The 21,601-nt window shown below is 34.6% G+C and overlaps 1 protein-coding gene across 9 annotated transcripts in view; it reads right to left on the bottom strand.

Annotated features, from left to right (window-relative positions):
• brp (ELKS/RAB6-interacting/CAST family member bruchpilot) overlaps positions 1-21,601 on the bottom strand; it is a 414,951-nt gene that overhangs the window by 174,195 nt on the left and 219,155 nt on the right. The window contains exon 1 of one of the 9 annotated variants that reach the window (XM_073956937.1): positions 7,002-9,075. The exons of the other annotated variants lie outside the window; for them this stretch is intronic. Coding sequence (XP_073813038.1) covers positions 7,002-7,028 — 27 coding nt within the window. The 5' untranslated portion in view covers positions 7,029-9,075. Of the gene's footprint in view, positions 1-7,001; positions 9,076-21,601 lie in introns of those variants that run through there. 9 annotated transcript variants of the gene reach the window in all.

The following is a 21,601-nucleotide window of genomic DNA, read 5'->3' as shown; positions in this document are numbered from 1 at the left end:
ATTGTCATCAAAATCTGAAAAGTGTGCAGTTTTAGTTGGATTGGTCAACTGCAACTGTGTTAAAAATAAATGACCAGATTTGAACTAAACGGACATCAAAACAAGTTAAATAAAACACTGTAAAAAAACCTTAAATATCTCGATTAGCTAAAAAATTATGTATCAGACTTATCACGGTGCGTCTTAACTAATTTTAAATGGAAGGTGCTTACACCTGGGAAGTTTTTGCAGATTCTGAAACTACTACGCTCATAGATGAGAAATATCAAGAAACAAAAAAAATCGCCGGAGGGATTTTCAAATAAATCGCGATTTAAGTTCACATTTTTAGGGGTTCTTTAGATTTCCACGATTTTGCTTGGAAACCGCGAGTTCTATGTAAATGGACCTAAAAAAATGTTGTAGCTATGAAAATTCTCCACAAGATTGACCTTTAGGATAATTTCGTAGGTTTTACCGTTTTGGAGATATAGAAGTTCAAATTAAGACAATGCACAAGATTGAAGAACAACCTAAAGAACCCCTAAAAATGTGAACTTAAATCGCGATTTATTTGAAAATCCCTCCGGCGATTTTTTTTTGATCCTTGGTAATTCTCATCTATGAGCATTGTAGATTCAGAATCTGCAAAAACTTCCCAAGTGTAAGCACATTTCATTTAAATTTGGTTAAGGCACACCGTGTTATATCTAATGATTCGATATTGAATATTATATTCAATTTCAGCAAAGAAAACACCTTACTAAAGAGCGATTTCCTGTCTTAATGAGAAAACAAGAATAAATATATAACTGCAATGGAAAACTTCCATACAATCGGTGCGGGAACTTTTAATGGCAGGCAAAAGTGACAACGCACTTCTTAATATGCTTTCTTGTTTTACACGGATATGAAAGCGATAGATTTCGGACGTACCAATGAGAGTTATGCTAAAACGTTTTTTTGTATCTAGGTCACTGAAATTTTTATCTCAAATGAGCTACACTGAAGTCTAATTTTGGGATCGCAAAGCTAAAACATTTTGTGTTACATTAGAATTGCAATTCAAATAAGAATTGCTGCAATTTTTATTGTCTAGTGTGAATGAAGAAAACCCGACATGACCTGCTTTCCCAACACAAGTGTTTTACTCCGCACGTCCATTAAGTGTGTGAAAAAAGAAATTCATTTTTTTCTGCTAACAATGAAGCACCCTGAATTTTTCATCAAGACATTACCAATTTATCATCGTTCGATAACAGACCTTAACAGGAGTAGTGGATCGATATAATTAATAATAATTATTCCACAAACATCCCGGAAGGGACACGGGAGTCTTCTCTCATATCAATGAGTGCACCCCGATTCATATTAGCTCAATATTATGGGACCTACAGTTTATCGCGGAGTCCGAAAGGCGTGCCTGAAATACTCAGGAAATGTCTGCCACATTACTGAGTAGTATTTTGCCACGACCTTCAGCGCATTATCCGCAAATTTTAAAACCTTTTGTGCTTTAATCCAAATTAAATTTATTAGAAAAGCGTAAGCATTTATTTGAAACGTCCACAATCGTTAAAAATGGCACAAAATTCTGAAAACTCCCAGAATAAAAATTTTGGGGAAAATATATTTACTGTGAAGCCCAATTTCGATCTGTCGATAGATAAACGTCTCAATCCAAATGACGAGTTTTCATGAGTTTACTTTCATTTTTTACAAAATATTTAAATTTTAGTTCCAATGAATAGCAAAAAAGGCATCCAGAAAAGTTTTTAATGTCACCGAGTTCAAAAACTTCTTTTCGTACAGCTATTAAATACAGTCGGAACAAGAAGCTTGGTGTTTTTTGGTCTTATAGTTTCTTGTCTAGGACTTAGCTACAAGTTTAACAAGTGGTTTCTTATAAGCCCAAACATGTGTTTCGTAGTCTCAAAGAATGCTGCGAGTAGGATTTGGTTGGTTCATGAATCGTAGTCTGTATTGCCCGACTCCGGGTAAAACGCCTTCTTTTTAATGATTACACTGTGCAACATTTTTAAGGTGATCTTGTACAAACAATTCGAACTGAAGATTTTTTGAAAGTACAGACCCAAACGACAAGAAAGCCTAGTTGGGTTGTGTTGTGTCAGATCCAGCTCGGATTTTATGACCCCATCTAAACATGGTTAAATATTGAGTTTTTAAAGAAATTCGGGGCTATATCTCTAAAACCAAGGCGAATCTTCTTCTGACCTCTGAAGCAAATTTGTAGATAAGGACAAGAATAAAATATTTGGAGAAATAATGAACTCGAAAAACTACATTTATTGCCTCAAATTTCAATATATATGGAAAAATTCCAAAATTTTTTTTATGGAAAAAAATATACCCTGGAATGTAATACACAACTCTTTAGAACATGTCATTGTTGTAAAATGCCTCTATGCCGTTGTTTTCAGTACATTTTTCAACGACGATTTAATAAAAATGTCAATAATGTAGTGAAATCCGAAATGCGAGAATAAACTGTTGCACAGTGGTTCCGCCCGTGGACAAAAATCGAAAAATTGATGGCGACAAATTTTATTGCGGTTGAAATAAATATTCTCTAAACATATCAAATTGTTAACATCCAGCCTTATTTTTGTAAATTTACAGCGGTTTTACGCCAAGTTAAGTCGAAGAAGTTGTGATTTGTATGTGAGGCCTTAAAAACGAAAAATACATCCCCAAAGCATTCGTAGGATATGAGTAAAATTAGAAAAAATTGGAGAGGTAAATGTGCAATTTTCAAAATTAAACTTGTAGGTAAGGACATTGATAATATTTTTACGAAAAAACAAATTCATAATTCGTTTTCTAACTTCATTAAAAATAAATTCTTAATAAATGACTTTTTCTGCTATTTTTAATATAATTGCTATTAATTTATGTTGAGCTTTACTAATTTTGTGAGCATTAGTGAGTCTCGAAATTTTTTTTAGAATGCTGGGTAAAGTCTCTCGTTTACGATTTAAAAAAGTCCAGCTGCCCCCATATGCCACCCGCTCAGTTATTCCTCTTACGCCACGCCCGTAAAATCGTCAAAATACCGAAAATCGGGAGGTACGTTTATATGCGAGCTACGCCTAAACCTGGACCTATACTGAACATTTTTGGCAAGGAGGTATTTTGCTCACTCAGAACTCAAAATGCAAAATTACAGCCAAATCGGTTGGAAAATGTGGGTAAAATTGTAAAAATTTCGAAAATCGGGAGGTACGTTTATATGGGGGCTATACCTAAACGTAGACCGATATTGACCATTTTTTCCATGGAGGTATTTGGTTCACTCAGAACTCAAAATGTCAAATTACAGCCAAATCAGTTGGAAAATTTCGCTAAAATTGTCAAAATACCGAAAATCTGAGGGTAAATTTATATGACGGCTATATCTAAACGTGGACCTATATTGAATATTTTTAACAAGGAGGTAGTTTATTCACTCAGAACCCAAAATGCAAAATAACATCCAAATCGGTTGGTTAATTTGGCCAAAATCGTGAAAATACCACAAAGCGGTACCTTTCTATAAGAGCTATACCCAAATATGGACATACATCCACGAAAAATGGGTTTCTATCTTTTTGGCTTGTTAAAAACCTACGTTTAAAATTTGGAGGCGGTAGCTCGATTAAAACTATTTTTGGCACTCTTTTCCATACAAGTGGGACCACTGTGTGTTGGTGTGAACTGTGTTTGAAATACGTGTTGCAAAAGATATGATGAAAATACCGCTGAAACAACATGAAGTAAGCATTTTAGAGTTTCAGAATGCTCTAAAGAATTGTTGAGAACTTTATTTGGAAGATTTTTGCAAATGGTTATTTGGCTCAACTCCCAAAAGTTAAGCCGATACTGACCAGAATTTCAGCAATAATGCAAATTTTTCTATATTTTATAGATTTTGATGCCCTAGATGGAGTTTTTCTTATGTGGTGTCTATTGAGATAAATAATTTAAAAGAAATAATAAAATACCTTGACCTATTACAGTATACCAAATTTCAATTAAAAGGTTTATAAAGTGTAATTTATGGAGGTCAACGATTTATCCAACTAAAAACTTTTTGAAATATGGGACTGAAATTAGAGGGCGATATCTCGATAAGCATTAAAACGTGGATCTATTTCAACCACTTTCAGCATGGAGGTTCTCAAACCAAAAGGAATCCCAAAATCCATATAACCACCGATATTCTTAGAAATTAAGGTAAGATCTTCGGTTACTGAAAATCTTGCGATAGCGAAAACAATGGCAATTCTCTGCGGAAATTAGAAACCAAAATGCCAATTAAGAGCGAATGTGGTTGGAAAATTCTGGAATGTACCAAAATGTGAGCATATGTGGTCAATAACTTAAAAATACGTATTACCATACACAGGCTGTCAGCAAAGCCGACTGATACTTTTTTACTTGTTTAATTATAATTATACCCTCAGCCTTTAGGCTATGAAGGGTATATACACTTTCATACGGACAAAATGTGCCTCATCGAAATAATGGTTTTAGACCCCAAGTATGTTTGGACGAAATGTGTTACAGACAATTTGGAGTCGATTGAGCAATGTCCGTCCGTCTGTCTGTCTGTCTGTCTGGCTGGCTGGAGCGCACGATAACTCTCGAAGGGATGAACCGATTCGGTTCAAATTTTGGCTTTCGTAATATTTTGCCCAAACTTAGTTTAAGTTCGAAAATGGGCTATATCGGTCCATTTCTTCCGGTACCTCCCCCACAAAAGTTCGAAAATGTTCGGAAAATTTGTGCGCACTATAACTCCTGAAGGGAGTAACCGATTTGGTCCATACTTTGCCCATCGTGGAGCGTGTACCAGACTTAGATAAGGTTCCAATATGGGCTCAATCGGTCCACTCCTTCGGGTACCTCCCACACAAAATTTCGGATAAGTTCAGTTTAGGACCATCTCGCGAATCGCTTTGATTTTTGCTTTAGCAACTTGTATTCACTGCCCTCCATATGACGGTATAAGTTTCATCAAGGGCAAGTCCATACTTCCTGAGAAAATAGCCTGAAAGTTGCAAAAAACCCCTATGACACCGTGTGAGGAGTTTGGAGGGCAAAATAACTCTCGAACAGGTCTGCCAATTCGGTCCAAAGTTTGGCCTTAGCAATATTTTGTCCAAACATAGTTTAAGTTCGAAGATAAACCATATCGGTCCACTCCTTCAGGTACCTCCCCCACAAAAGTTCAAAAATGTTCGGAAAAATTGTGCGTACGATAACTCTTGAAGAGAGTGGCCGAATTGGTCCATACTTTACACATCCTAATATATCTACCAGATATAGATCAGGTTCAAATATGGACTATAATTGTCCACTCCATCCGGTACCTCCCACTCAAAATTTCGGATACATGTTCACTTTAAGACCTGCTTTCGAATCACTTTGATTTTTGTTGAAGCAACTTGCATTCGGTGCCTCATTTGCGATGGTAAAAGTTGTTTCAGGGGCAAGTCCATACTTCTTGAGCAAACATCCCTGAAGTTGTAAAAAACCCTTATGGTACCATATGTAGTGGCTGGAGATCCATTCTTTTTAGTATCTCCTCCGCAAAACTTTTGATCTTTAATCCTAATCAACATTTTTGTCAGTTCAAACGCCCAAAATTTTTAAAAGTCCCTAAATACATGTTTTTTTGGGAAAAAAATGTTTCAATATACACAGGCTGAGGGTATATCTCTGTCGGCAAAGCCGACTGATAATTTTTAATTTGTTTTATTTACACTTTATTGTTTTAGATTTTAGATTGTATTGTGTAACTAAATATAGCCTTTTGGCTTTGTTACAAAGAAAATAAATGAATTAAAATTAAATTTAATACGAGGAATTGGTAGAAATCTTTTCTAGGGGTCTGAAACACTCTCAAAATGCATGAAACACTAAAACAATGCTGGACTGGGTATTATTTACCCATTGATTATTTTGAAATATCTCAGCGCTTTTATTTCGAAGAAAAGCGTTGAAGATGTCTACTTTCCAAAAACCGAATATTTTGTTCAAATATGCTAATCATTCCAAGGCTTACAATTTTCAACTCTGGAAAAGCGATTTTTTAACAAAATTAATCCTATAATTGTCATTCAAAGATATTTGTCACAAATTTAAGGACAGAGTAGAAATAGAATAGAAAAAAATGAGGACAGACAACTATTTCACTCCAATACCCTAAACGTCTATAATATACTAAAAACGAAATTAAAAGGAATATAAAAAAGAATATAATGTATGTTACAGATTTGTTTTAGTTCGAGAGGAGTGGCCAATCTAACAAATCAATAATTTCGGAAACAATAACTGTAAATCATCTTAATATTATTTCTATTTGTTTTACTCAATTTTTCAATAATAACTATGTAATACTCAATTGTTTGCATTCTATATATGTGTGTGTGTTGCATATATTATATGAAATATAAAATGAGTCTGTGTGTGTAATGTGCTATTCTGTAGTGAATGAAAAATATTTCTTTCATTATTTCTTTGAGTTTGAATGAGTTGTGTTGTGAGTGTGTGTGTGTGTATTTTTCCCTTTTGCTTGTTAATATATTTTTTCTTTACATAATTCGTCGTTATTGTTGCTGTTGATTTTTTAATGAATTTCCTTAGCTGTAAATCTTGACGTAGATGATGCTGTTAGTCTTTTTTCGTTTAGTTCAGTTAAAGAAAAGTAACTTGTCGTAGTCCTGATGATGAAAAATGATTGTTGTTGTTGTTGCTATTTTTTTCGTGATGATGAACGATAAACGAAGGTGATGGTGATGATGACGATGACGATGAACCATCACCATCATCATCTGTAACATCATTAGAGAGATGCTTAATGGAGATAGATAGAAGATGAATGAATTGAATATTGTTGGATGATTACGTTGCCGTCTCAAACATGTTCATAGTGAGAATAATGCTAATAATGATGGTGATGGCAATGTTGAGTTACAAAAAGAGGTAACCATTTTTTTTTTGTTATACGAGTAGAATACCTTATAGTAGACGTAGGCATTGTCCATAAGTTTTGTTTGACTTTGTGGTCTAGAGTTATAAGCTGTTGATTAATCCTTAAAGGAGAGTTTCGATTTTCTTTTCGTGTGAAGTAGTGGTGGTTAGGCCAGTTGTCACTCCTATACTCGTCGTAGTCTTTGTAGTAGAAGTGTGTGTAGTAGTAGTTGTGGTGTTGTTGTAGTTGTATTCGTAGTAGTAGTGACCAAATGTTTAAAGGTCACTCACTATGCAAAGCTATAGTTTTCCGTTGTTTTTTGTTATTTTTATTTTTGCTGTGATTATTTTTATGTTTCCTCTGCGCTTATGCTCCCAGAGAGGAAAAAAGGCTACTGGACTCTCTCTCGCACAATAAATGTACTTTATGTTCCCAGTGTTATTTTGTGTGTGCGTAACAAGCAATCAACCAACCAACAACTGCGTATGAGTGTTCTGCCACTTCTTCTTCTTTTCCTTTTGCTTCTTGTCAAGAAGTTCTTTAATATAATTCTCTCTCTGTTTCTAATTCTCTCTTTTTATGTTATATTCCTTTACTTCTCTTCTTAGTTTCGTCATTAAAGTTTGTTGCTTGTTTGCTTTGCTGGTTTGCGTGTCCCTTATTGTTCTGTTTGGAGGTAATGTGATAGGCTTCGTCTGCTCCTCTACTGCTTCATTTAATATTATGTTTCCTGGTTATTATCTTTTATGTTATTATTGTTGTTGCTGCAGTTGTTGGTGTTATTGCTTTATAAATTATTCACAATCGAAGTAAATCTTTTTGTGGTGTAGCCAGAAGCCTCAATAACATCAACTTTTCTGTGTGTGTGTCTACTAGGCTGTTCTTCAGCCGTCGTCTTTCTGTCTGTCTAACGTCTTTGCGTTTGTCCTACTCCCTTTTGGTCGGCGCTCGGCTTCCTAAAGTTTTGTTTAAAATACAATTTGTTGTTATCTTCTATGTTTTCCTATGTTTATTGTTATTATTTCACAGTGGTGTTCGACAACGAATTGCCGACGTCGTCGTCGTAGTTGGGGTCTTGGTGGTAGGCGAAAAGAGATTTGCTTCTCCTTGTAATTCGTTGTTGTTGGTAATTTTGCTCTTTTAGCTGTTGGGTTTTTGTTTTCTGTGGCCCTTGTTGTTGTTGCTGTTGTCGTAGTTGACGACGTCGTTTCGTCGCCGTCGTCTACTGGCAAATGTTTTGTTTTTCTTGTCCCGATTTCGTTGTTTTTGTCGCAGTTTTAGCTTTTGGCTTTTTTTCATGCCCACCAGCCTTTGGGCGGTTTTAGTTGTGGGGTTTGCTCGTTTTGGCTTGGTTGGGGTATTTTAATGCTTGCTGTTGTTGCTGTTGTCGTCGTTGTTGGTGTTGTTGGAAATTATTGATTTTATATTTTCTTCTTGGTCTTCTTCCCTGGGCTTAACAAGAAACAATCCAGGGAATTAACACTTCTCGTTAAGAAGAAAACAAATATTTGTTGTTGTGTTTTTGTTGTTGTTGCGGTTTACGTTTTTACGTTGTAGAACGCATATAATTGCTTTTGTGTTGTTGTTATTGTAAAGGCACCAAGGTTTTCTGTGAACAGACGCACTCACGCAAAAAACGAAAATAAAAACCGAAACTTAAGCCAAGAAATTATGTGTATATCCTTTTCAAAACAAGAATACAACGATTAACGATTTTTTTTAAATATTTTTTTTTTCTCTTTTTGCAAAGTATTGCAACCTGCACTTGGTAGTAGGTGGGGAGGGGGCACAAAATAACACACACAAAGAAAGCTAATACATATAATTTTTTGCTTTTTTCACGATTTTTTCACGCGCGTTTTTCCATCACTTTTTCCCCAATGGCGTAGAGGAAGGATTTCTATTCCCGTTTCCGCCGTTTGGGTAATTTTTATTAAAACCAAAAATTTCAGCTTTTCCCCTTTTGCTATATTTTATTGCTTGCTTCCTTTCTATTCTTTTTTCTTTGGAGATTCCTTTTTTTTCTTTTGGTATTTTAAATCAAACAAAAAAGGAAAACGGCACTCTCGCGCGTTGCTTCGTTTTCGTGTTTCAAAACCTTTAACGTTGCTTATACAACTGGCCTAACATACGTAGCTTTTATGCTTCAAAGGCCTTCAAAAACTGCATTCCAATGCAATACGAAAAAAAGCTTGTTGGCTTGGCCAAAAGCTTTACCATACTCTGAAGTGCATTGTATATTTGTTGTCACATGTTTGAAAGCTTTTTGGCGAGCGTATTGACAACATATGTTCATGAGAGTCAGAGAAATGTCCAATCAATTGTTTCACATAGAAAATTTCCGGAGAGACATCATTTCTCAGAGACAAATTATTTACATCTCATCACATGAACCGCACATATAACAAGCTTTGTTCATGTTGTTTCCATCGCCAACATAAAAGCTTTAACAGTGTGATGTTATAATTTAAGGAGGCTGTTAAGTCGTATAGCTTTGCTATATGTTAAAATATATTGTCGTAGCAATTTTTACCGAAACAACTTCTATTTTTTCTCTTCGTATTTTTGTAACTGCTGCTGCTGCTGAGGCTGTTGGGCCATTGGTGTTTTCGTCATATCTTTGTTGCTGCAACTGCTAATGTTGTTATTATTATTATTGTTGTAGTAGTTGTTGTTGTTGCTATTCTTATATCCTTGTTCTCATTTAAGCATATTTAGTATGGTAGTTTATGCGGTATCTGCGTGTGCCCATGTGTGTGTTTCAGTTTGATATTTTTTCTCGCTTTGCATTTTAATCGAGTAGTTTCGTATGAACGAGCACAAAATAATATAAAAACAAGAAACTACTCGTTTCTTTAGATGGACCTACTTGTTTATTCATATGTGTATGTTTCCACATGCCATTCCAAATGTATGCATGTATGATGTACATATGTATGTAATGTTAATGATGGTATGGGATTACAGCAAACACCAAATATTTTTCTAAAAAAATAACGTAATGATATTTGTATATCTGGAGATTTTAAAACGGTGATAAAATCGTGAGATGCCAATTTGGCCGCTGTAAAATTTTGTAGTTACGATTAGAAAATAAAGAGTAAAGAAGAAGAGATCAGAGTGGAAATGATGCTATAGCATTTTTCACAACTGGGAATCCCACATACCAAATTGTAGCTAATTCTAAAAACTTGAAAATACCCGAAATCGAGTGATATCGTTATATTCTATATCCACAAATTTTGATAGGGAAGTTTTTAACCACTAGTAGTGGATTTCTTTAACTCATTTTTGGAGTTACCCACAAATGTCGGTAAAATTAAAACGTAAAATTATGAATGATAAGTATCAATAAAAGTTGATTGTTGATAATTTAAAGAGATTTTATTTATACCCTTAGCATATACCATTCATACGGCTAAATTTTGCCTCATCGAAATAATGGTTTTAGACCCCAAGCCTGTTTGACGAAATCCGTTTCAGACAATTTAAAGTCGATTTAGCAATGTTCGTCAGTCTGGCTGGAGCGCACAATAACTCTCGAACTGATGATCAGTAATATTTTGTCTAAACTTAGTTTAAGTTCGAAGGTGAGCCATATCGGTCCACTCCTTCAGGTACCTCCCCCAATTTAATCCTAATCCACAGTTTTGTCGGTAAGTTCCAATGGCCAAAAAGGGTCACAAAATTCTGAAAAGACACAAAATACATTCACATAGGCTGAGGGTATATTTTTGTAGGCATAGCTGACTGATACTTTTTATACCCTACACCACTATGTGGGGAGGGTATTATAAGTTGGTTTTGGCCAAAAAGTTTGTAACGCATCGAAATAATGGTCGTAGACCCATACTTATATATACCAAAATGAATGTCTCGACGAGCTGAGTCGATCTGGCTATGTGTGTCCGTCCGTCAGTCCGTCCGTCCGTCCGTCCGTCCGTCTGTCCATCTAAACCTTGTAATCACGCTACAGGTCGCAATTTTGATCGGATTGTCACGAAATTTCGGCTGATGATGGGGGTCCCGGAGGGGAAGAAGCCTATTGATTTTGGTGATGGTCGGATAATATTTAGGGGTCGGAATGGGCAAAAAAACTTATGTGGATAAAATGACAACGTTTTTTTCCAAAGAGACTATCTCAGCTTCTATACGGGGTATACCAAAAGCAACCTGACCATAAAAGTAGAAAATATCACCTTTCTAATGATGTCAAGTAGGTTCTCGTAGGTGATCAAACAACGAAGATATCACAATAGTTGCAAATAAAACCCAACTTTTCATTTTTGCGATTTTAATTATAATGACGATTATCACAGCTTTGGTTGGGGACTTTGCAAAAGCAAAGCCTGGCTATGAAAGTAGAAGATCCCGTTTTTACAACGATGTAAACTTGGTCGGCGTAGGTGACCAAATAACGGAGATTTCGCAATAGTCGGTAATACACCCCATTTTTCCACTTTTTTGGAAATCACGCTACAGGTCGCAATTTTGATCGGATCGTCACGAAATTTTGAGGGTTAATGGGGGTCACACAGATGAAGAAGCCTATTGATTTTTGTGATGGTCGGATAATATTTAGGGGTGCTAATGGGCAAAAAACTTATTTGGAGAAAAAGACAACGTTTTTTTCCTAAGCGAATATCTCAGCTTCAATATGAGGTATACCAAAAGCAGAACCTGGCCATGAAAGTAGAAAATATCGCCTTTCTAATGATGTAAAGTAGGTTCTCGTAGGTGATCAAACAACGAAAATATCGCAATAGCCGCTAATAGAACCCAACTTTTTATTTTTGTGATTTTAATAACAATGACGAATATCACAGCTTCGGTTGGGGATCTTCCAAAAACAGAGTCCGACTATGAAAGTAGAAAATCCCATCTTTACAGTGATGCAAAGTAGCTTGTAGTAGGTGGCCACATAACGGAGATATCACAATAGTCGGCAATACATCCCATTTTTACATTTTTTTTTTTGTAATCACGCTACAGGTCGCAATTTTGATCGGATTGTCACGAAATTTTGGGGGTTAATGGGGATCCTACAGAGAAAGAAGCCTATTGATTTTCGTGATGGTCGGATAATATTCAGGGGTCGGAATGGGAAAAAACTTATTTGGAGAAAAAGTCAACGTTTTATTTCAAAGCGAATATCTCCGCTTCTAAAAGGGGTATATCAAAATCAAAACCTGCTAATGAAAGTAGAAAATATCAACTTTGCAACGTAGGTTGTCGCAGGTGGTCAAACAACGAAGATATCGCAATAGCCGCTAATAGAACACAACTTTTCATTTTTGCGATTTTAATAATAGTGACGAATATCACAGCTTTGGTTCGGGACTTTCCAAAAGCAAAGTCTGACAATGAAAGTAAAAAATCCCATCATTACAATGATGTAAAGCAGGTTGGCGTAGGTATCCAAATAACGGAGATATCGCAATAGTCGGTAATACATCAATTTTTCCACTTTTTTGGAAATCAAGCTGCAGGTCGCAATTTAAATTGGATCGTCACGAAATTTTGGGAGTTATTGGGGTCCCACAGAGGAAAAAACCCTTTGATTTTTGATAATGGGCGTATATTATTCAGGGGTCGGAATGTGAAAAAAAATATTTGGAAAAAAGACCAACGTTTTATTTCAAAGTTAATATCTCCCTTCTGTATATCGAAAGCAAAACCTGGCAAGGAAAGTAGAAAATATCACCTTTACAACGATGTTAAGTAGGTTGTCATAGGTGGTCAAACAACAGATATATCGCAATAGTCGGTAATACATCCCTTTTTCCATTTTTGTGCAATCACACTACGAAATTTTGATCAGATCCTCACGAAGTTTTGGGGGTTGATGGGGGTCTAACAGAGAAAGAAGCCTATTGATGGTTGGCATACATCCCACTTTTCCATTTTTTATTTGGGTTGTACTGTCGATGCACTTAAATGCGTTTCAAAAAAATTGACCTGTGTTAATGAAGATATTCAGAGCAAAGGCGCTAAGCTATCCCAATTTTAATATTTCGAATTTTATTAGTCAAAAGCTTATGAACGGGGGTAGTGGTGTAGGGTATTACATAGTCGGCCCCAACCCGACTATAGCCTTGGCTCACTTGTTATTAGTTAAGATAGAGCTTTATACTTTGATATAGAAGTTTCTATCGCTCCTAGGGTGTTTGGTATTGATAAGTCCACGTTTTGAAATAGCCCCCATAAAATGATACCTCCCGATTTTCAGCATTTTGAATGTTTTCACCTCATTATGGCACCAAAATGGCTGAATTTGGTACTTATACTTCGTTGGGGTATACAAGTTTCCACCGGAAAGTTGTCGGTATAGGTTCAAGTCTTCATATAGTCCCCATAGAATGGTACCTCCCGATTTTTCGCATTCCAAAGGTTTTAACCTCATTATCCCACCAAAATGGCTGAAATTTGGCAATTAGACTTCGTTGGAGGTATAAAATTGGCATTTTGTTTTCTAATTTCTGCAGAAAATTGCCACTGTTTTCGCTATCACAAGATTTTCAGTAACCGAAGATCTGAGCTTAATTTCAAAGAATGTTGGCTGTTATGCGAATTTTCGGATTCCTTTGGTTGGAGAACGTCCTTGCTGAAAGTGATTATATTAGATCCACGTTTTAATGCTAATCGAGTTATCCCATTTAATTTCAGTCCCATGTTTCAAAAAGTTTTTTGTTGGATAAATCTTTGACCTCTATAAATTACATCTTATAAACCTTTTAATTGGAGTTTGTTATACTGTAATATGTCAAGATATTTCATTATCTCTTTTAAATTATTTATCTGAATAGACACTAAACGACTTCTATGAATTAAATATCTCCAAAAAGAAGAATAACTCGCATTGGCATATTGGAATTGTATCGAACAATTCCAATCTACTGCTATTGTGTAGATAACCTATGAAAATATTTTTTATGTCAAAAAACGCAAAAACTTTCCTTCTTTAACCGAAGTGATTAAATCCGTGCAATCCTAAAAAAATCATATCACGTTGCGGTGTCAGAATATGGTTAATAATTTTCCTGTCGCATAGTGTTATATTTTGAAGAGCCAGCCTCTATGGCTTTGCCGCCTCTATGGATTGAGACCTTTATCTATCGACCGATCGAAATTCCGCTTCACAGAAAAGATATTTTTCCCCAAAATTTTTAATCTGGGAGTTTTCAAAATTTTTGTGGTCTTCTTTTAGCGATTGTGGACGTTATAAATAAATGCTTACGTTTTTCTAATAAAATTAATTTGGATTAAAGCGCAAAAGAGTTTTACTTTTTCTAAAGGATTGTGTCGAGTTACTCCATTAAACAAGTAGATTTCATTATGAGAGTCATTCCTTCCAATAGTAATCGCACCCACCAGCCATATTAGTTGGTCCACGTAGAAGATGGCCAAATTGGATATTTGCGCACAATTTTAGCGAAAAATGTTTAGCTTTTGTGGTGGATGGAGCCGAAGGGGTGGACCAATATGACTTATACTAAGTTTGGAAAAATATTATGTGGTCCAAAATTTGGACCAAATCGGGTAATCCGTTTAAGAGATGCTATACATACGCTCCAGCCAGAGAGGTAGTCTGCGGTAAAATTTTTAGATATGCATACATGTAGAAATACGCCATACAGGCCAAATATCATCATCTTTCCAAAATGAATTTTGACATTTTTTGAAAATTGTTTTCAATATTTGTCTGTATATTGAATTTTTTTCGGGACTGCCATTAGGAACGTATTTTTCAATTAGAACAATTCAAAAAATGTTAAAAATTAACATATTGGAAACACTGATATACAAAGCTTTTCGGAACGGAAACTGAAAACGTTTTTATGTGAGGAGGCAACGAGTTCCACAATCTAGCAATTCGGGTAGAAAAGGATTTAAATTGTGGTAAAGACATTTGTTTCTATCTGAGAGTTTCTAGAAGACGATAAAAACTGGAATTAAATTAAACAAGTAATGCCATGTTCACACGAGCGTTTCAATTACGTTGTTCGCCTGTCGAACGACGTACACGAATTAACCCGTTTCCACGACACCATTCGTAATTAACAGAAACATAAACAAAATTTCCTTCATTTTTGTTTCCTTGTTTTCCCGAAAATTTGAACCGAAAACACATAAAATATACATTAAATGTATAGGAAAAGCAATAGACTTTCCTTCAAATGTATCTTCTATATTTAACTAGACACATTTCATTAATTTTTTCCATAAATTCTGAATAATTTTGTATTTTCAATATATTTTTAAATGTTTTTATTTTCAAAATTAAAGAGAGAGAGACATGTCAAAACAATGTTTCTGTATACAGACTTTCAGTTATTTGTTTTCTTTTTGTTTCTGATTTTTTACGCGATTTTGAACTAATAGACAAGAAATGTGTGTGGAATTAAGAAGGAAACACAACCATCTTCCTTCCTGCATCTATATAAAATGTTTAGTTCATTAATTTTCATTTATCTTTTTCCTTTTTCTTAAATACATATATTGATTTTATATCACGAGTTTGCTTTAAAATCTGTAGGTACCGTAACGTGGGCTTATACCAAATCATTGACATATACCAAACATTTTTGGCAACCAAACTTCCTCATAAAGGACTCAAAATATTAAATTATGTTAAAATAAGTTTGAAAGAAATTTTTGAAAAAGATTTAGAGTTATCTTGTACAATATCCGACAGGGTTTTGAAGATTTGGGCCATTATCTTAGGAAGTATTGACTTACTCCGGAACAAAATGTACCATTGTAAATGAGGCCGCTCCAACAATCTACTGAAAAAGAGTCAAAACGATGCGAAAGGAGCTCCTAAACTTCACTTTATCCGAATTTTGTGTGGGAGGTACCCGAAGGAGTGGACCGATATAGTCTATATTTCAATCCCATACTGGACTGGATGAAATAATACGATGTGCAAAGCCTGCATCAATCAAGGATTATCTTGCGGATTTGCCATTTTGGTTGGTGCCGTCAGGGTTTCTTGGAGCTTTTATGCCAATATGTCAGGAATTATTGACTTACTCCGGCAAAAATATGTACTGTCGTAAAGCGAGACACAAAAAAAAACTCACTGAAAAAATTTTCAAAACGATCCGTGAGGAGCTCTTAAACTTCACTTTATCTGAATTTTGTGTGGGAGGTACTCGAAAGAGTGGACCGATACAATCCATATTCCAACCTGATACATGACTGGATGAAATAATACGATGTGCAAAGCCAGCACCAATCAGAAATTCCCTGCGAGGATTATCTTGCGGATTTGCCATTTTGGTTGGTGCCGTCAGGGTTTCTTGGAGCTTTTAGGCCAATATCTCAGGAAGTATGGGCTTCCACAAGAAAACAATAGTACCGTCATAAAGGGAGCCGCAAGGAAAACTTACTGAAAAAATTGCAAAACCATCCGAGAGGAGCCCATAAACTTCAGTTTATCCGATTTTTATGTGGGAGGTACCCGAAGGAGTGGCCAGATATAGTTCATATTCGAACCAGATCTATATGTGGAAGAATAATACGATGTGCAAAGTTTTGACCAAATCGATTGCTCCCTTCGAGAGTTATCGTTCAGACCATTTTACAGAAAAATTTTGAACTTTTGTCGTATCAAATTGTATATACCCTTCTAGCCTAATAGCTGAGGGTATAAAAAGGAGCAGAGGCTTCGGGTTTCAAGAAACCGATCAAATGGGAAACCTGTGCATCTGACCACCCCCCCCCCCTCTGCTTACGTCCCTGTTTTAGTCACATTATATATACAACCAATTGTAAATTGGAATTTTATATCCATATACACTATGGACCAGAATTGCCATATTTTATGTATTTCGAGGGGTTTCGAATTTTCGAATCGAGATTGCTGTAATAATAGGATAGAAAGAACAACAACAATATTAAAGAGTGTGTTACATTTTCTTTCTGAAATGGATTTAACTTGGTATTTTGGAAAACTTCCATAAGGAAAATTATCACTATAAGGTGATTGTCATTAGTTAAGATATTATTCTCCTCCAAGCAATTATAGTCAACGGAGAGAGAGGGCTTAGTATTTACTAATAGTTCATATTTACTTCAATACTGTTGTGGTGGAGGATATAAAAAGTGGCTCGGCCGAATTTAATGCCTTTCTTACTGGTTTACACAAAGTAACATCTTTTTAAAATATATGTGTTTTTATAAAAAAGTAGTCTATGTATGAAAAAAATTTATTTAATAAAGTAAATTTCTTGAACGTATTTGGTTGATGAAATTTCGCAAAAAAATAAAAAAAATATATTTTTTAATAATTATTATTTTTATATATTTTATTTATTGTGATTGCACCTTTTTAGTAAATAGGATGATAAACCCCACAAAAACACATAGTTTTTGATGCAAACTATTTAAAAATACTTAAAAGTAAAATTTGTACCTTGAATTGCTCTGCAACTACTGACCGGAAAGCAGATTGTGTTACCTTTCGAACAAAAAAAGTTCAAAAGTTACAGAATTTTGTCAACGGTCTTCCGTAGATATCAGATACTTCATGATTTTTCTGTATTTACAGATGGCCTTTGGAAAGTCTTCTATATTTAGAGAACATTTTTGAAATATTTATAGGCCGGGAAACTTACAGAGGTATTCTATATACAGTGGACTATTAAAGGGTCTCCTATACCTTTGGGCGTCTTAAAAATTTAGAGAACCCTTTTCTAGACAGAAGATCCTTTGAAAGTCTTCGTCTATGAATAAAATACACTTAAGGGATCATCCTTTTAAAGGTATTTTGCGAACAAAGATCTTCTTAAGGCCAAAGGCCATCAAATAATATTTTCTATAAACAGAATACCTTTTAGAAGTCTCTTGGAGGCCTCCTTATGAATAATAGATGACGCTTTATATGTCTTCTATAGACCCTTTATTGAAAAAAGACACCTCAGAAGTCTTCCACAGAGAGAGAAACTTTAAAATGTCTTTTTAGATCTTTTGTATCCTTTAGGTATCTAATATTTAAAAATTACCCCTTTGAAATCGTTTATACACAGAAGACAGCTAGACGGTATTTTATATTTAGAAAACACTTTAGACGTATTTATAGATAGAAAAACCTGCAGAGGTCTTCTATATAAAGCAGACTTTTAACGGCTCTGCTGTAGAGGGAATACTTTTAAGCGTCTTATATTTTGATGCAAAACATATAAAAACAATTAAAAGTGAAATTTGGACCTTGAATTGCAGGAAAGCAGATTGTGTTACCTTTCGAACAAAAAAGTTCAAAAGTTACAGAATTTTGGCCAGGAAAAGGCGAATCTGAACCACTGGGCGACTTAAACTTTAAAAACGCAGATGAATCTCTACTTTTCGCTACTCTTTCATGATCTGTACGATTTTTCTTGTAATTTTTGAAAAAAAATATTTTGTTGTACAGTACATTACGAGTACATTGGTATATCAACTCTTTTTATTTTGGAAAAATAACATCTGTAGTGCTCAATTGTTTCATTTAAATTGCCTTTGCACACAAGTTATTGTTCCAGCGTTGATACTTTATCATAGTGTAGTGGCTCCTTTTAGATTGTATATACGCCCCATTATCGAAACTCATTCTCATGTTCGCACAATTCGTTTATTGTGGCGTATGGACAATAACAAAAATATCTAATGTTACCAAATAACACATCCGCCACCCAATACACTTTTATTTCTTCTGGCTACAATTCGACATCTTTAATTGTTTTTTGTCATTATTGTTATTATTTTGTTTATAGTTCATTGGCATGAATTCAAAAAGAATATTCACATTTACTCTGGTTATGATTTAAAATTTATGACATTGCAGATTATAATTTGTTTGTTATTTTGCCACATTTTAGATGAGGATTAAAATATTCAAAAATATTAAAGGCGATTAGAAGAAATCAACTTTTATAATAGTATTAAAAGGAAACAATTAAATTAAGGATATTAGAGCTACCTGGGCATAAAATCAATGGACCAAAACTTTTTTCCAAAAGAAAGTGTTTTAGAATGGAGTTAATAGATAGTGTAAACCATTGTTTGTTTGACAAAGAGTAGTATGTTCAGTTTTGAAAATTGATTCGTATCACAAAATTTGAAAACTTAACTTAAAGCACCTAACTTAAAATTTTTTGATAAACAACAGAGTGACCACTTATCAGTGAAGAAAAAAAATCCTAGCAGGAACAGGAGGAAACATGTTACATGACATGCTAACAGCACTGACACAAAAAATCTTTTGAAAAAAATATTCTTGAAAATAATTCCTTTCTACGAAAATTTTGTCTGTAGATCTTTAAAATCACTTTCTTTAGACCTCCTCCATTATAACTGACCTCATTTCTAATGACAGATAAGTTTATAGTTCTTCAAAGCTATTTCGTTTCTTTTCATTGTCGAAAATGTCATTCATTCTTTGGATTTGTTCAATGAAAATTTAATGACAATGAAATAATTTCAACAAGTCTATCGTAGTATTTTATGGTCTACATTAAAGCCAACCTCTGATGGCTTGCTCACGATTCACGAGAGTTGTTTTTGTTTTTGGAGATAAAATCACAACTTGATGATGAAATTTTTTGACGTCGTGTTTGTGTTGCTTTTGATTGACCAACAAAACTTATCTGTTTTGTGTGTGACACAGAAAACGAAATGTGGACAGTTGTTTTTTTGGTTTGACCAATATACGAAAGAAAACCAATGGGGGAAGTGAGAAATTTTTGATCATAACCACAATGCTTGCAGAGTAATTTAAATACAAAATGTTTTACTATGTGTGGAATAATATTTGGGATAAATGTATATTTGGAGCTTTTCATACGTGAGAGAATATAAATAATACAATGAATAATAATACAAATCATAAAGAATTTTGAAAAATCAATCATTCGTTTTAATATGAGGACTCAGTAGAGTATCGAAAGGTGTATGCAGCATAAAATGGGAAATATGCTCAGTTATTATGATAGCGGTTTCCATAGATAGTGATGACATGCGTGTTATATAGATTGAAATGTTGAGGTTGGACCACACAATAAAAGAGATTTTGGCTTTTGTGTGTGTTTTTTTTATGAACTTGTTAAACAAAATATCCTTCTATATTAGGAAGACTTTTTAAAGGTCTTCTATAGACAGGAGACCCTTTAGATGTCTTCAACTAAAGTCTTCTTTTAAGGTCGTATGTGCATGGAAGTCCTTGGGAAAATCTTCTACAGGCAAAATACCCTCTTCTATATATAGAAATCCTTCTAAAAGTTTTCTATAGACAGTAGGCCCTACATACGTCTTAAATACACAAAAGTCATTACGAAGGCTTTCTTTATACAAAATACGCTTTACAGATCCTCTATGTTTAGAGGACCGTTTTCAAGTCTTTTATAGGAGTAAGAAGCTTCGTATGTTTTTTAAAGATAGACTACCTTTCAAATACTTTCTATAGAACATCCCTTAGAAGTCTTTTTGAAGTCTCCTTATGAATGATAAAAGGGCCTTCTATGAGTTCTGCAGAACCTTTAGTGGTCTTCTCTTAACAAAAAACCCCTTAAGTGTTCTACTATGGACAGAGGAAGCTTAATAGGTCTTCTTAAGATAGAAGTCCTTTGAAAGGTGTTTGTAGGCCGAAGTTTTTTATATGAAAACTTTCGTAGAAATTAGATGCTTCATGATTTTTCTCTATTTACAGAACTCTTTTGAAGTGTTTTATAGGCAGATGGCCTTTAGAAAGTTTTCTGCATTCAGAGAACATTTTTGGAGTATTTATAGGCCGGGAAACTTACAGAGGTATTATATACCCCCCTATAGAGGAAATATCTTTAGGCGTCTTAAAATTTAGAGAAGCCTTTTACAAACAGAAGATCCTTTGAAAGTCTTCCACCAAAGGTCGTCTATGAACAAAATACCCTTATAGAGTCTTCTATATTTAGAGGGTCCGTATATACACAGGGTCCGTATAAACACAGAAGGAAAAGAATAGAAAAAAATTTAAAGGTCTACTTAAGAATGAATACCACCATATAATATTTTCTATAAACAGAAAACCGTTTAGAAGTCTCCATATTTATAACAAAAGGCCCTTTATATGTCTTCTATAGACTCTTTATTGACAGAAGACACTTCCGTGGTCTTCTACAGAAAGAGAGGGAGAGAGAGAGAGACAGAGAGAGAAGCCTTAAAATGACCCTTTCAGGTTTTTCATATCCTTTAGGTATCCATTATTAAAAAAATCGTTTATACCTAGAAGACAGCTTGACGGTCTTCAATACCTAGATAATACTTTAGACGTATTAATACAAAGAAAGACCTACAGAGGTATTCTATATACAGCAGATTTTTAACGGGCCTCCTAAAGAGGGAATACCTTTAAGAGTCTCAAAATTTAGAGTGCTCTTTGGAAGCCTTTTATACACAGACGATCCTTTGAATGTCTTCCACAGACAGAAAACCTACCAAAGGCCATCTATAAAGAAAATACCCTTAGCGAATCGTCTATATTCAAAGGACACTTAGAAGAATTTTATAGGTAGAAGAATAGAATAGTCTTTAGTGATCTGAAATAGAAAATATTGAAAAATCTTTAAGACCTTTAAACAGAAGGCTCCTTAGAGATTTTTTGCGGAGAGACAAGTGCAAAGGTCTCAAAAATCA

The sequence above is a fragment of the Musca autumnalis genome, unplaced genomic scaffold (assembly GCF_047663935.1).
Source record: "Musca autumnalis isolate F117 unplaced genomic scaffold, ASM4766393v1 scaffold_5, whole genome shotgun sequence".
NCBI lineage: Eukaryota > Metazoa > Arthropoda > Insecta > Diptera > Muscidae > Musca > Musca autumnalis.
Note: the sequence above shows the minus strand (reverse complement) of the source record. Positions and strands in the feature narration are given on the sequence as shown.